This window comes from Gigantopelta aegis, chromosome 15 (genome assembly GCF_016097555.1).
Source record: "Gigantopelta aegis isolate Gae_Host chromosome 15, Gae_host_genome, whole genome shotgun sequence".
Classification (NCBI taxonomy): domain Eukaryota; kingdom Metazoa; phylum Mollusca; class Gastropoda; order Neomphalida; family Peltospiridae; genus Gigantopelta; species Gigantopelta aegis.
The window spans coordinates 11680569-11698395 of record NC_054713.1 but is presented as its reverse complement, the minus strand read 5'-3'; the positions used below and the strand labels follow the sequence as shown (position 1 = coordinate 11698395).

The 17827-nt window shown below is 38.2% G+C and overlaps 1 protein-coding gene across 1 annotated transcript in view; it reads left to right on the top strand.

The window, feature by feature from the left end:
* Positions 1-17827, top strand: part of LOC121390355 — a 134992-nt gene that overhangs the window by 90958 nt on the left and 26207 nt on the right. Inside the window, exons 6-8 of the mRNA XM_041522147.1 lie at positions 5630-5754; positions 13269-13461; positions 16760-16878. Of these exons, the coding sequence (XP_041378081.1) occupies positions 5630-5754; positions 13269-13461; positions 16760-16878 (437 nt within the window). The remainder of the gene's footprint in view (positions 1-5629; positions 5755-13268; positions 13462-16759; positions 16879-17827) is intronic.

Genomic DNA, 17827 nt, shown 5'->3' with positions numbered 1-17827 from the left:
CTGCACCTTCCCCAGTAGAAAGGTGTTTTAGAATTGATTTACCTCTGACCCCCTCCTATTTACAATCATTTTCTCAATACCAGTTGCAATGATAATGGGTACCAGTTGCATCCCCTCAACTAAACTTCTAATGTTGCACTTTAATAACCTTATTGTTGGATTTTTTTTCTTTATCTTTTAATGATTTAACAAAGGAAAGAAAAGTATTCATCTTCCAATAAAAGCCAGTTACTGAAGTATGAAATTGATTTTGTAATTTGAACTTGAAGCTTTAGTGCTCCGTCATTGAAGGAGTTTAAAACAGACAAGAGAACTTTGTTATGGTGATGAGTAACGCTACCATAGTTTTTGTTATGGTAATGACACTTGTTAATTGTTATTGTGATGGCATGGAGTCAAGTGGTTGCTACCCGAGACGTCAATAAAAGCAAGTTTTTTTTCTTTCTAATTAGTGTTGTATAATAATTAATTTGTTATGTCTGTTGCTGTTTTCTACAGTTCATTTAGGCAGGTTTCTGTAAATAATTAAACACAGACTCTGCATGTTGACATGCGTTTGAAAGTAGGCTTGGTTGATCAGGTATGGGAGAGAGAGAGACACACAGAGAGAGAGAGAGACACAAAGACAGAGAGACAGACAGAGAAACACACACACACAGAGAGTAGGGGAAAAGAGAAGGGAGAGAAGGATAACAGTGAGAGTGTGTGTGCTGGTGATTGAGAGTGCAGAGGAGGGTGGGGGGAGGTGAAGCCAAAACATTCAAATAGAAAAAAACCCATCCATTTTCTATGTCTAATTCAGACTACATGTACACACAGACAGAGACCAGGTGGAAACGCAAAGTATGTTTGCAAGGGGGTCTAGTACACTGGTGGGCAAAGTTTTATGTGAAGTTGAGGTCATGATGCCACAAAAAATATATTAAACTTTTCGAGTACCATAGGGGATATGGCTTGCAAAACACCCACAGGGAGACGGACAAAAAGACATTGAGCGAGGAGACACAAACACATGGTGGGATGGAGAGAAGAAGGAAGAATTGTTTTTATTTGCGGTTATATGATGTCGGAGATATGGTTAGAGAAACTCTCTGCTGATACTCCATAGGCTACCTTTTTGGATTAGCAACAAGGGATCTTTTATATGGAGCGTCCCACACACAGGATAGTACATACCATGAACCTTTGTTACAATAGTTGTCAAGTACTGGTTGAAATGAGAAAAAGCCCAGTGGGCTCACCGACATGGATCGATCCTAGATCGGTCGTGCATCAGGCAGATGGAGAGAGAAACTGATAGATTGAGGGTTTTTTTTAACGACACCACTAGAGCACATTGATTTATCAATCATCGGCTATTGGATGTCAAACATTTGGTAATTTGACATATACTCTTAGAGAAGAAACTCGCTACATTTTTCCATTAGTTGCAAGGGTTCTTTTATATGCACCATCCCACAGACGGGATAGCACATACCACGGCCTTTAATATACCAGTCATGCTGATAGACAGAAACAGACATTGAGAGTGGAGAAAATAGAAAGATGGAAAGACATCATGAATGGGGAGGGAGGGAGGGAGACAGAGGGAGAAAGGGGGGGGGTTGCAGAGAGACTAACAGCTGTTTCATAGATCACTGAAAAGGGGGCCAGGGAGGGGGTGTTAGAGGAATGCAAGGTACCAGAATTACTCCTTTACATTTGGTGTCTACATTTTTAAATGGGTAGAGAAAATCGTAAATTACAGAATTTCTACCTGTGAACCTAAGATATATATCAAACACTTCGGTGTGTGTGTGTGTGTATATATATATATATAGAGGTTATTACCAGAGTGTTTTTCGGTATCATCAATATCATATATTAGGAATAAAAATTGTATTATGCGAGCCTCTGGCGAGCATAATACATTATTTTTATTCCTAATATATGACATTGACGATACCGAAATACACGATGGTAATAATCTCTTTATCATATAAGGTCAAGCTTAATGCAACGTGTTTTTGTAAACTGTACACGCAACTTTAATTCCAGTCCGCCATTACTAGATATTCAAATGACGTAAGAATATGTGGCACGGTGTATTCTTGAATGAAAATGACGTCAAATTCAAATGGCGTCATTTTGGATGTCCTTACATCAAAATAAAGTTATGCCTAACGTTTTTTGTTTTTTGAACGCTGGACAGCTTTCAGTGTCAAATTGCCGTTGAAATGTTTTTATTTGATGACTATGAATGCATACGTCAATCATGGAGTGTCACCCAAGTACATTTGCTTAAATGTTAATAAACCTAGTGCCGAGACCTCGACTAATTTACATCTAATTTGCAAAGTTATCAAATTCTTAAAGTATGTGATCTGAAAAATATCACATACTTTGATTGCACTGAAAATGTAAGATATTATATGATAAATATATATATATATATATATGTACATGTAAGAGGAAAAAAATGTTGCAGACCTATTGGACATAAATTAATATTGGTGTCTCCCATCCCCACTAACATTAACTGTGACTGGAATAAATGACCACCCACAAAATGAAGGCAAATGATGCTGCAGATCCACAGGAAATAAATTAATTTTGGTGCTTCCGACTTGCCCCATCCCCATCCCCCACCCCCCATCAACATTACACTGTGGCTGGAATAAACGACTACCCACAAAATAAATGGATTTAAACAATGTACATTTGTGTGTATTATATTAGGAAAAATATGCTTTTGATCCACTGGCCGTACATTAATGCTGATGCTCCCACTTGCCCCACCCCCATTCCCACCTCCACAAACATTACACTATGGCCAGAATAAACCACTACACACAAAATAAAAATTTATTTAAACCATGTACCATATACATAGGAGAAAAAATGCTACAGATCCACCAGCATAAATTAATGTTGGTGCCTTACCCTTACCCCACCCCACCCCCACCAACATTACACTATGGCCAGGATCACTGGTGTAGGAAGCGGTGGGGGGGGGGGGGGGGGCATGTGACTCCCCACTGTAGTAGCAATGGTTTTTATATATTTTACAGGTATTTATACAGTGTATATATATATATATATATATATGTGTGTGTGTGTGTGTGTGTGTGTGTGTGTGTGTGTAACTCCCCCCCACCCCACACACACACACTTTTTGGCACCTTCCTACATCAGTGGCCAGGATAAATTACCACCCATGAAATAAAAATATATTTAAACATTAATACATAGAAGAAAGAATGCTGCAGTCCCACGGGCATAAAATGATCATGGTGTCTCCCACTCACCCACACCCCCACCCCAACCCCATCCCCAACCCCAACCCCAACCCCACCCGATCTGATCAAACCTGGAGCAGTCCTAATTGAAAAAGCTTGTTTGGCTCACAATTTTCGATTTCCCCAGTTTGTTACTTTTGACATTTCCCGATTCGTCAACTCCCATTTTGAAAGTTTTTTCAATTATCCCTTTCATTGCACTCCTAATCCTTTTTATTGCCAGGGTCTTCCCATGTTGACTGTGGTATCAATTATTCATTGTGTTTGCTAAGTGTAGCATTAAAACTTGGTACCTGGAACAATAAAAAACATTAAGCTGTTAGGCAAGTATTGATTACAAATTGTATTTAATTGTTTCCATGGCAGACTGACATTTTGAGAAAGGAATTATCCATGGAATAGTTAACAAACCTCTACATTTAAAAGTATGACCAAATGGTTCTTTTGACATTTGTGATGAGAGAGAGAGAGAGAGAGAGAGAGAGAGAGAGAGAGAGAGAGAGAGAGAGAGAGAGAGAGAGAGAGAGGGGGAGAGTGAGACAGAAAAGGACACACACACACACGCATGCACAGAGAGAGACAGGCAGAGCGACGGAGAGAAAAACACACACACACACACACAAGCACAGAGAGATGGAGAGAGAGAGACAGGCAAGCAGAGACGAACATACTGACAGGGACAGATAGAGATAGAAAGTTAAAGTTTGTTTTGCAGGAGAGAATCTGTTTAATGTGCACTTTGTCATAGGCAGGACTGTACATACATTGTATGTACCAATTGTGAAGCACTAATTGAGATGAGGAAAAAATCCTGAGTTCATAAAGTCCTGCACATACTCCTACTATGAAAAGTTATTATTTGATGACACCATTAGAGTACATTGATTTATTTATTATCGGCTATTGGGTGTTAAACATCTGGTAATTTTGATATATAGACTTGGAGAGAAAACCTGCTACATTCTTTCCATTAGTATCAAAGGATCTTTTATAATTACCATCCCACAGAAAGAATAACAAATACCATGGCCTTTACTATACCAGTCATGGTGCACTGGCTGAAACGAAACATAGACCAATGGGCCCACTGATGGGGATCGATCCCAGACTGACCGTGCAGAGAAACCACAGACGCATGTCCAGGGGAGGGCTTTTGGGGTCAAAACCCTTCTCCGCTCAAGCAATTTTGTTTTCAATATATTTTCTGGGAGAAAATTACTCGACCCCCCACCATAAACTTTGCTCACCACAATCAAGATACATATCCCCTGCTAAAATTCCTGCACAAATTGAGAAATCTACTGTCATCACATAGGCTATACTCTTGGCTAATGAAAAAGCAGCAAAAAATATTTTTTATGTGCACTTTGTCACAGTCAGGGACAGGACATTCTAAAAAGGGCAACTTGAGTTAATCGTATGTAACAAACAAAAAAAGAAGGCCATCTTCCAAAGTGAACCATACTGTAGGACGCTCAGGGGCACTCCCTGAAATGTTTTCAAATCAAGATTCTCAGAGATGCGTTTTCAGGGCAATTCAGTGTTGTATATATTATGGATGACTAATTAAAAAAAAGTCATTATAAAGGGCACATCAGGGGGGGGGGGGGTGTCACAGGACATATGTGATCCCCTCCTCCCGATCCGCTATGACTTTTAACTTTAAACTATGCAGTAAAAAAGTGGGGAAAACCCACCAGTCATACAATAAAATATAATAATTGTGGTTGCCTCCCATGCCATTTATATGTCATGGGCGTAGGAAGGTGCCTATTCGTTGCCATGACCTTAAAGTCTCTAACTTGAGTCTAAACTTTAATGATTGTATAAGCACTAGATCAGGTACGAAATATTTACCGTATGTTGTATGAACCGTATAAAATGATATGAACCGCACATGGTATGAAGTATCCAAAGACATGAAGTATTGTACGAAATTACTATGAAACAAACGTCTGGTAGCGACCAAGACTAATTATAATGTTATGCTAAACTTAACAAGACAAATCAGTAGTTTTAAATGATTTTTTTTTTTTTTTTTTTAATAACGATAAGTTTTTAAACATTGACTTTCCTATGTTCAGATCCTACACTAATCCAAACATATGTACCTCGACGTAACATGCAATAATAAATAAATAAATAAATAGTCCGTTCCGTATTCCGTGTTCTGTCCGAATTTTAGCGTACTCAAAACTCATTTTTCTCACGAAGTTAGAATACACGACCATACGAATTTACTATAGTATTAATATATTCAGCTGTAAGTCTTGTTTAATAATCAGTGTGCAATATTGCCCGTTCTCTGTGTTTTGTGAAGGTGGTGTAATCTGGTATTAAGTTATGTTCAGCCTGTTGTGTTGTTCACTCAATGAATACTCGCGTCTTGAGTCAAGATGGTACCGATTTGAAGATGAGGGATACGATGTTACGTTAGCAGAAAAAGAACAAAGTAAATTCTCACCCTATAAACATTGTAAGTAAGCTGTGAACTTAATTTATAGCTTTTCTTAATTATAATAAATATATAGGTATGTTTTAATAGGCCCTATATACCCACAACGGTTTCTGCCAGAAAGAAATTTTTGGGTATGGCGCTATGGAATTTAATGCAACCACAGTCAAAGGGGTGTAGGCCTATGGGGGGGGGGGGGGGGGGGGGGTCTCCCCCAGAAGAAAAAACGGTTACATTTAGGGTTAGGGTTAAGAAAATCATACAGTAATGATAACAGTAATTAATTATGTCAAAAGATTAACTTAAAATAAAAAATCTGCAAAATATTTTGGTTATTGGCCATAGGCCTACCCGTTTCAAACAAAGCTGTTGACTGGGTAAAAAAAAAAAAAATCAAATTTCACAGACTTCAAGTATAATGGAATTGGGGTCATTGATGATAAAAATTCAGTATCATAGTTTAAATACCATATTTCTAGTATTTATTTTGGTAAATTGCTCTCATGATGCACCGTCAGTCTAGGATTGATCCTAGTGCAGGGTGCACATTAAGTCAGTACTTTTCTGAACCACACTTTGTACATCCCTTTGGACTAAGATCAATCCCCGTCACCCGTGCCTCATGATGTGCTATCCTGTCTGTGGCATGATGCATATACCTATTTCTCGCTCCAGCCAGTACACCACATGTTTAAAAAAAATGTCACATATTAAACTCACTCTGGATGGGAACCGATACCGGGAGGTGAACCAGGTACTGATAGCTTAACAGCCCAAAATATACCCCCGCCAAACTACCTGGGGTTAAAGTGGGCTAGCCTGTTTTATACCCCTAACTCTAACCCTCATTTTTTATTACTAACCTGTATACAAAATAAATAAATAAATAATAATAATAAACGTTTTAAAAGAAAAGCAATTATTGCTCTCATAAAAATAAAACTATCACAGATTAGTCATTTTAGAAGATATTTCGATATTCTCTAGCCCAAAATATATAAATTATGATGGAAAAAAACCGTCTGGACATTGAAATACAGACTTATTTATGAAAAACACACCCCAGGGTATATTCTGGGCTAGTCCAGTTTATACCCCGTGGGAATAAAACAGGCTAGCCCACTTTAACCCTGGGTATAGTTTGGGCTGTTACACCGATACTAGTAGCACTTGCTGTAATATGAATTAGTCCACTACGGGGGAAAACTTTTGTTAATTTTGTAGTTATGGGTCAGTGATTTAAGCCACTATTTAAGATTAAAGTAATTCATCCAGATTATTTTTGTCATACCATATGTAGGGAGGCTTTATCCTAATTCTGATTTTATTTACAGATTTTTTTTTCTTTTTACTTGCATTAGTTGACTCCAGGGGCCTAATTCACAAAGGTCTCTTAGGCTCTGTTAGACAACAAAGCATCCTCTTTGGAAGTATTTTAGCATTGCACTGTGAGATCGCAAAGTTGCAAGATGTTAGTGAATTAGGCCCCAGGGGTGGGATGTAGCCCAGTGGTAAAGCGCTCGCTTGATGCAAGGTCAGTTTGGGATCGGTCCCCTTCAGTGGGCGCATTGGGCTATTTCTTGTTCAAGCCAGTACACCACGACTGGTCAAAGGCCATGGTATGTGCTACCCTGTCTGTTGGATGGTGCATATGAAAGATTCCTTCCTACTGATGGAAAAATGTATCGGGTTTCCTCTCATAGACTTTATGTCAAAATTACCAAATGTTTGAAATCCAATAGCCGATAGTTTAATAAATTAATATGCTCTAGTAGTGTCGTTAAACAAAAAAAATCCTTTTAGTTAGACTCCAATAAATTCATTTGTGTCATATTGCTGTAGATTCAAATGTTAAGGTGGGTTTTTTTCAAAACCATCTTGTTAATATTGGGAAAGGGGGTTGTAAATTTTCTCTAATGTTTTGCTTGTCTTTTTTTTTTCATCTAGCATTAAGTTTCAGTGTTTAGATTTCTGCATATTTTGTTATAGATTCCAGTGTCCGGATTTTTCTTTGACACCCAATAGCCGATGTGTATTTTTGTGCTGGGGTGTCCTTAAAACAATTTTTGTTTGTTTGTTCTTTTGTTCATTCATTCATGTTGCTCATGCATCTTGCTATATGGGGCAGGACGTAGCCCAGTGGGAAAGCCCTCGCTGATGCACAGTCGCTCTAGGATCAATACTCATCGGTGGACCTATTGGGCTATTTCTCATTCCAGCCAGTGTACTACGACTGGCATATCAAAGGCTGTGGTATGTGCTATCCTGTCTGTGGGATGGTGCTAATAGGAAACATTAAACAGGTTTCCTCTTAAAGACTGTGTCAAAAATTACCAAATGTTTGATATCCAATAAGTGATCATTAATAACGTACTCTAGTGGTGTCATTAAAAAAGCAAACTTTAACTTTTAACTTTTCATCTTGTTATACATTTCATTGTTCTATTGAGGTACGAGGGGTCACAGGATTGATCATCCATGGTGGAATCAAAATCTGTGGTATATACTGTCCTGTATAGGGAAATTGCATGTAAACTCAATCTATCCATCAAATGTAAAAATAACTATGTTTGACAAAAAATAGACAAAAGGGTGGGACTTAACCCAGTGATAAAACACCTCATTCGTGGGAGGTCTAGGATCGATCGCCGTTGGTGGACCCTTTGGGCTATTTCTCGCTAAGCCAGTGCACCACAACTGGTATATCGAAGGCCATGGTATGTGGGATGCTGCATGTAAAAGATCCCTTGCTGCATTTTGAGTGTGGTCTTTAATGACATGTCTGACGCCATATGACTAATTAAAATGTGTCGAGTGTGTCATTAGATAAAACATTCTTTCCTTCCTTCCTTCCTTCCTTCCTTCCTTCCTTCCTTCCTTCCTTCCTTCCTTTCTTTCTTCCTTCCCTCTTCTTTCCTTCCAAATACAATGTAGCTGTAGTTGTTAAGTTTTTATAATTTTATTATTAATTACATTATTAATTAATGATGTAATAAAAGTATGTATATATATATATATATATATATATTATAAACAAGCTAGTTTAGTACAAAGTTGTGTTTAACCCCACAAACAGATGAATACATTGTTCTGGGTCAGTGAAATAAGCCCACGAGCTTTTGGATTATCATAATTCTTGGTTCTGTTAACAATGGTTGCCTAATTGTGTTGTAGAAACTAGGTGTCACATACCCAGTGAAGGATTTGGCAAAGCAGACATATTTTTTTTTACTTCATTGCCAGACCTTATGCACTTTTGCAGGATAGCACATAGACGCAATATTAAATGACATGTGAATGTGCATTGTTGGTTTTTTTCAATGTGGATTACACAAATTAGAAGTCTGTGGTTTTCATTTTAAGTACTGGGTAGAGGTGGTCTGACTTTGTGGATGCACCCCTGATGAGTAACGATTCCATGGCCATTGGTAGGTATTGTTACTACTGATATTTTTGGAGGTTCTTTCTCTGGGTTTTTTTTTTAATTTATGTGTGCATAAATGTCCATTTAATATATATTTTTAGTCCCCAACTGGTCAAACTAAAGGGGACTGTTGGTTTTTTCTCAGTCTGTCTGTCTTCCTGTTTGTTCATCCATCTGTTCGTTTGTCCCACATCATTTTCTGGAATTTGTTTTGTTGGGGGGGTTTTTGCCTCGAGATATTGAGTTGAAATTTTGTATATAGAGCTCTTTAACATACAAGTTTGGCTTTTATGGAAATTGGCCTATTTTTGACAGAGTTATAGCCCCTGAACTTACGAGATATGAAAATTTGTTCGGCTTTGTACGAGACGTGTTGGTTTTCAATGGTTTAACAGTACTCTCTTTTTTTTGATTTGGGAATTACATTAGTAAATATCAAAACTACATTGTAATTATCATTTAAAATATCTATAAACGTTACCGTATAATGCAATAACTGCTGTGTACAAACTGTATACCCAAAATTCGCCAACTATTACCGATTAGATATATATTTTTGTGTTTATTTTCAATCTTCACAGAAGATTGTAGGAGAAGCCACTGTTTACATTAGAATTTTGATATTCATAAGTTGTTCATGCATATATATATATATATATATATATATATATATATATATATATATATATATACACACATATATATACACATATATATACACATACATCTCTCTCTCTCTCTCTCTATATATATATATCTATCTATCTATCTATCTATATATAGATATAGATTTATTTGTGGTTACTGATCACAAATAACTAGTCTCAACAACAGCAAATTATATATATAGCACTAGTTTGCCAATGGCGTAATCAGAGAGGTTGCCCATAACACCTTTTGTTTTCTTCTTTTTTTTACCCTACTGTCTTTTTTCTTACCTGTCACCCCATAACATGACTAATTTTTCATTTCAACTTATTTTTCGTGCTTATATCCAATTAAGGTTCAAGCATGCTGTCTTGGGTACACACCTCAGCTATCTGGGCTGTCTGTCCAGGACAGTGGGTAAGTTGTTATTTGGTTAGTGGTTAGTAAAAGAGAAATGGGTGTAGTGGTCTCATTGAGTCATTATATAAAGCTCAATCTGGGTGGAAGCTGGTACCGGGCTGCGAACCTTGTACCTACCAGCCTTATGTCTAATGGCTTAATTACAACACCACCGACATAAGGCATTGTGGATGCCCCCACCCTCCATAAAATCCTCGCTATACCAATAACACTTGCAACAGTGATAATGCAACTTTAATGATTATTAAAGTAGAAAAGAAAGAAATGTTTTATTTAACAATGCACTCAACACATTTTATTTACGGTTATATGGCGTCAGACATATGGTTAAGGACCACACAGATTTTGAGAGGAAACACGCTGTCACCACTTCATGGGCTACTCTTTCCGATTAGCTGCAAGGGATCTTTTATTTGCGCTTCCCACAGGCAGGATAGCACAAACCATGGCCTTTGTTGAACCAGTTATGGATCACTGGTCGGTGCAAGTGGTTTACACCTACCCATTGAGCCTTGCGGAGCACTCACTCAGGGTTTGGAGTAGGTATCTGGATTAAAAATCCCACGCCTCGACTGGGATCTGAACCCTGTACCTACCAGCCTGTAGACCGATGGCCTAACCACGACGCCACCGACGCCGGTATTATTAAAGTAGAAGAAGCATAGTTACAGACAAACAAACACTTATTCGGATGCAGGGACTGTTGACAAAATCTCTGCCAACCCATTATCAGTGACAAATCAAATTTATTATCCACATAATAGAACATTTTTATGATCATCATAAGAATAAAAAACATTAGCATTAAGGCATGACTATGTAGTACTGTGTTTGGTAATAACTGGCAATCCTTCATGTTCTGTCACACATAAGAGCTGTAGCCGTGCTATTTTTAGACCGAGATAGTTTTATATTATCGGCTAGGCTGGCGTAGAGCACAGTGTCGGGAGTCAATCTTCGCTACAAAGGCCCATCATGCCAGGCACTCGGTAACCATAGCCAAGCTCGGGTGTTTTGTAAACAAACCTTTCATTATCGCTGTCAAAATCGCTCCCGTTAATGTTAGCCTCACAATGATTTAAGTTTTATAACGTTGCCTTTTCTTTTTTATATATATCTGGATATGGGTTTTATTTATTTTTCCATCTAACTCTTGTCATGAATTACGCAACATTCTGCCTGTTCATTCATAACTGGGAGATTCGGACAAGACATAATCTTGAGACACTGGTTGACCTGGAATTATCGTAACCTTTGTCCGTGTTTCTTTTCTATTTTCTCTCGTCTTTTCTTTTGTGCTAGCTTAATGAGTTATTGTGTGATCTTTGTTTGGAATTCGAGTCTCATTGACTGAATATGACTCGACATTTCTTCACGTAAATTGATTGTCGTAGATTACGCCTCGGCGTACCTATGTCCTCCATTACTGGTAGGTAAAAACAATTGTTGTTGGTACACTTTTTTTTTTTTTTTAAATATAGTATTGAATATGTTTCATCGTTTTAATAATAACAGACAGATATGGGATGTTGTTTTATAGTATATTTTTTATATATATCATTTGCCATTTTTATGTAAAAACAATTGTAAACAAAGATTTTAATATTTATATTTTATTTGCTTTGGTCAGCAGTTTTATTTAACATCTTAGTGTATTTTAAACTATGTTTTTTTTTTATGTCTGAGATATGGTTATTTTGATGTTTGATTTAAATAGGGAAAGAAGAAACCTAAACTGGTAGCAACTGTTAAAGTGGGGGGGGGGGGGGGATTTAGCTCTGTGGTAGAGCACTCGCTTGAGGTGTGGTGAGTCCTTTATACCTTTTTTTTTTTTTTAAATATCCAATTTGGGTTCAAGCACGCTGTCCTGGGCAAACATCTCGGCTATCTGGGCTGTCTGACCAGGACAGTGGGTTAGTGAGAGAGAAGTGGCTTTAAACCTCCCCATGGAGTTGTCAAAACTTGCTCTGGGTGAGAGCCTGTACCAGGATGCGAACCCAGTATCTACAAGCTGTCCCAGTCCCAGTTGCTTAACCCGTATACCACTGAGGCCGATATCGCGGAATTCGATGATTTCAGGTTATTTCCCATGCCAACCAGTGCTACAGGACTGCTATATCAAAGGCTATCGTATGTATACTCTCCAGTCTGTGGGGTAGGAAAGAAATGTTTTTATTTAACGATGCACTCAACACATTTTATTTACGGTTATATGGTGTCAGACATATGGTTACGGGCCACACAAATATAGAAAGAGGAAACCCGCTGCCACCACTTCATGGGTTACTCTCTTCGATTAGCAACAAGGGATCTTTTATATGCACCATCCCACAGACAGGATAGTACATACCATGGCCTTTGTTACACCAGTTGTGGAGCACTGTCTGAAACGAGTAATAAACAAATGGGGCCACCGACAGGGATCGATCCTAAACTGACGGCATATCAAGCGAGCGCTTTACCACTGGGCTACGTCCCGCCCAGTCTGTGGGGAAGTGCATATAAATGATCCCTTGCTGCTTTATAAGTTGGAGTAGCCTGTGTGGCGGTATCAGACTTCCAAAGTATCAAATCCCCCTTTGTCTGATTGTGTTTTTCCCATCCCAACGAGTGCCGTATGACTGATATCAGGGATAGAAATAAGCAGAATTTTTCATTTGTTCACCGGACAAATACACCGAGAAATCTACTCGTCCCGCAATATTTTCACTTGTCCAAATAAATGTTTTGTTTTATTCAAGTACAAGGACCATATTTTTTATTGCTCAAAATTAAACATCATTGAACATTTTTACTTGTCCACTGGACGACCATTGAGGTATATTTTGCTTGTCCAAGCAGATTTTCGAACACTGCTGGTATATCAAAGACCATGGTTTGTGCTGCTTGATCTGTATATAGGGAAGTGCATATATACCTTTTTTTTTTTTTTTTTTCTCCAGGTAATCCCAAAACTGCTGTACATAAACAGAAGTTCATTCTTGGTATTATGTATGTTCGGTGTTGGAACTTGACTGATTTTTAAATTTGTTTTTGATTTCAGGTAATCCCGAAACTGCTGACTCGGCTGATTCGTGTCAGCAAGATGACAGCAGTGGAAAAGCAGCTAAGCGAGGCGGGGGAGGTGCGGGTGGGAAGAAGACTCCAGGGGGGAGGATAGCCAAGCCACTGTTTTGCAGTCTCGCCAACAACATGATGCCGAGTTTCTACATTGGAGGAGGCAATGGAGTCAGCTTGTAAGTAGATCTCATTTTCTGGTTTTTGCATTGTCAATCTTGATGTTGTGATGATTAAGGAAGGAAATGTTTTATATAACGACACACTCAACATATTTTATTTATGCTTATATGGCGTCGGACATATGGTTAAGGACCAAATAGATATTGAGAAAGGAAACTCACTGTCGCCACTTCATGGGCTACTTTTTTTGTTTAGCAACAAGGGATCTTTTATATACACCATCCCACAGACAGGATAATACATACCATGACCTTTGATATACCAGTCGTGGTGCACTGGCTGGAACGAGAAATAGCCCAATGGGCCCACCACCAACGGGGATTGATCCCAGACCGACTGCACATCAAGCGAGTGCTGTACCACTGAGCTGCATACCGCCCCCTTGTGATGATTAAAGTCCTGGGCATTGAAATTCAGCTGCTGGCCTTGAACGACACACACAAAATGTCAGTTTTTCAGTTCTATTTTATTTTCGACCCACAGTCTGCTTTCAGGTACAAAATTGTGTATTTTAGAACAAATATCTACCCATTTGTCCATTAATCCATGTGTCCAATCATCTTGGATGAAGGAACTCATTTTCACCAGAATCTGTGCCCAGGACAGCCATGGACCACAACAGTTGGTTCTAAATGTGCATGTTAAATCATTTCATTCTGTCATTCCATCTACTCAGTCAGCCAGACATCCAGCCATCCTTTCTGCCATTACTAGCAATCGACCCTTCCCACTCATTCATCCATCCATCCATCCAACCAAAACCTACCATCCATCCATCCACCCATCCACCCATCCATTCATCCATCCATTCACAGACTGATCCACACATTCTCTCACCCACCAAAGCACACAGTCAAACAATTCATTCACTACCTATTTTCTGAAAGAGTTGAAATAGTTTAGCTAGAGGTTCTCATATTTCAATTTTAAATGACATGTTTCTTCTCTTGTGTGTGGGTGTTAGTACCTGACAGATGGCACACCTGAACCTACCTGTAATCTACCTGTACCTGTCGGTAACCGTCCACCAAATATTTTCACTAAGACACCAAAATACCTGGAAGATTTCATCCCACTAATATTGGCCTTTTTCACATCTCTGATATCTATTCATGCCACTTTCTTTTAAAGTAACCATCCTGTCAATAACGCCAATAACTTCATCTCCGGTTTCATTTGCATAACCTTATTCACACTGATACATCTCCCGCAATTTGCTATTCATCCCGTGCCATGCTGAAACATCGTTTTGTGTTCTCTGCGACCTCCGACCTTTTCCGTGTGTCAATTTCTAAGTACAGATAGGTGTGGGGTTTTAGTTTGTAGAGCTCGCACTCCATTGATGGAAGAATTTTCCCTGTACTTGTGAAATGGTTTCATCTCCTGGTGGGCTGGTACCACGACTCGTGAGTGGAATACCTTGTCGGTCTTCCGTCAGTGATTATAAGGTAGTGGATTTGCCCACCTACAAAACAAATAAAGTGTTTTAGTGTCAATTCAGTGTATGTACGTTGTGGATGGTCATCTGTGTATTTTTATTTTATTGGATTTGGTTAGTCGTTTGTACACTTATATTGGGTTTATTTCTGTTTAGTATGTCATTGAATAAAATGCGAGATTGTCAGGCCATTTTTATTGGATTAGCTTAGATGTTGATCCCTGTCTGCCCAGATGGTAAACGTTGCTCCCCTTTAGTCCTCCATGTCCGACCGTTTTTTATTGGTTGAAACATATATTTTTGCTTAAAGGGACCGACCCTAGTTTCAACCCGTGAAAATTAACACTAAGTTTAGTTAATCTACAAACCTGTAACACATTGGGATAAAGTTACGATTGAGTTAAACATGAGCCTGTGACTTTGAAATGGTGAAATACCCTCTAAAAATAGATTAAAACTCGACTTCATAACTGTTATTTCTCAAACGCACATGCGTTTTTAAAATATAAGAAATGCCTTTTGTGATATTAAAAACACCAGGATGACCAAAAACACTTCGAGTGTACGGAAATTGATAATATAAACCATAAAATTTAAGTAAAGTATGATTTTAGTTATCAAAAACGGCTATAATAGTCAAACATATGCCGTAGTGTTTAAAAACTAGGGTATGTCCCTTTAATATCTAATTTCCTGAAAATATAAAATAAAAAATGAAATTTCATTCCTCCCCATTTAGAATTTTTTTTTTTTGTGAGGGGGGGGGTCAAAATCTTTATTGAGAGAGAGAGAGTGAAAGTGAGAGAGAAAGACAGAGTGAAAGTGAGAGAGAGAGTGAAAGTGAAAGAGAGAAAGAGGGAGGGGAGGGAGAGAGAGAGACAGTGAAAGTGATAGAGAGAGACAGACAGTGTGAAAGAGAGAAAGAGGGAAGGGAGGGAGAGAGACAGAGTGAGAGGGAGGGAGGGGGAGAGAGAGAGAGATGGAGGGAGGGGAGGAAGGAAGGGGAGAGAGAGAGAGATTATAAAAAAACATGTTATTTTCCCAACTATATAGCACTCTAGATACACATGTGTAGTTGAAGTGTGTATGCTTTAGAAAAATACAAAAATGTGTCCTTTTTAGTTTAAGAAGGCTCCTTTTGTCTATATGGAAAATACCCTATGTACCTGTGCCATGACACTTTTTTTTTAATTACACCCACCCCATCGCCCAATATTTTAGGCTAGGTATGCAGGCTTTCGATGGTATGTAATAAAAACAAAACAGACCATAAATGCCCATACTATAGTCCGTCCCATCATTCTATTAAAATGTTTTTTGTAAATAATTTCAGTTTGCTTGGATGTAAGAAAAAAAGTAAAAGTGTTTTGGAAATAACAAAGAAATATAATTTGTGTGTGCAATTTACAAATCAATTGGCTCAGAAATAAATAACTTGTAGTAAATTACATAGTATGAAAAAAAATGCGATCCCTGTGGTGGTTATGGGTTTAAAATGTTTTGAAATTGACCACTGCATTTTATGTGCTTTGACAAATTTTAAACAGCAGTTCTCTAACTACCTTCTATCTAAAAATTTAAATAAATACATTAATTTCCAAGATTTTAGGGTACGTAATTTTACCCTCTGTACACTCTGGTAGAAATACTGGTATGACCCTGGCAGGGAACATTTTGTTTCGTATCGCGTCACAATTTGCTACGCAAGTTTCAGAGATCGCTACACAATTTTAAAACATTTAAACAGTAGTTGCTAATCAATTTTCAGTTGACTAGAAATATTGCTAATCAAGATTTTGAAAAAGTCAAATAATTTCTAAATAATCTTTTAATCTGTTATTATTTCTATCTTTCAGGATAGAAGCACCTCTGCTAGCACTGGGTTGGAAGCGGACCTCTGACAAGTACGACGAGAAATTTCGTCTCAAATGGGTCGAATGCAAAAGCAAGATAAACTACGCCGCATTTAAAGAAGGTACGTAAAAAAACATGGCAACCATACAAAATGTTCAACAATCTAATGCAGGCCATAGGATTTAGAAATTTCATGGGAAACACTTTTTCGGTTCCACGCCTTGTGATCATGGGAACCCATCGGAAACTGCATCCAGTGAAACCTCTCTAAACCGGACCCTCTGTAAACCGTATTTCCACAAAACCGGACATTTTTCATGATCCCTTTTTAAATATCTGTGCAGGAGAGAACCTCTCTAAACCGGACCCTCTGCTAACCGGAATTCCCACAAAACCGGACATTTTTCATGATCCCTTTTTAAATATCTGTGCAAGAGAGAACATCTCTAAACCGGACCCTCTGTAAACCGGAATTCCCACAAAACCAGACATTTTTCATGATCCCTTTTTAAATATCTGTGCAGGAGAGAACCTCTCTAAACCGGACCCTTTGTAAACCAGAATTCCCACAAAACCGGACATTTTTCATGGTCCCTTTTTAAATAGCTGTGCAGGAGAGAACCTCTCTAAACCAGATACCTCTTAAAACCAGACTTTTTACTTGGTCCTGAGCTCTGCATGTGATTTTCGTTGAATAGTCGTACTCGATATAATAATGGGAAACAGAATTTTGGTTCCGTGATTTTATCGACAGGTTACCAGAAACAACCATTTCCATGAAATCTGAGTGCCTGTAGTGTATTGTATTGCATGCAAACTGTTGTTTACATTAAAAAAATTGTGCATGATTTTGCTTTGTCACCTTGTCATTGTGATATAATAATGAGGTAATATAAACTAAACATTAGGCCTGTTCCAGAATAGATTACGGGAGGTGGGTGTGGGGAGGAAGGGAGATGAATTTTGGATATACCCACCACCCACAAAAGAATGTTTTTTAAAACAATGTATGCATAATTTTTTTTAATTTTTTTTAAATGCTGCAAAACCATTTAATGGTGCTTTCCTCC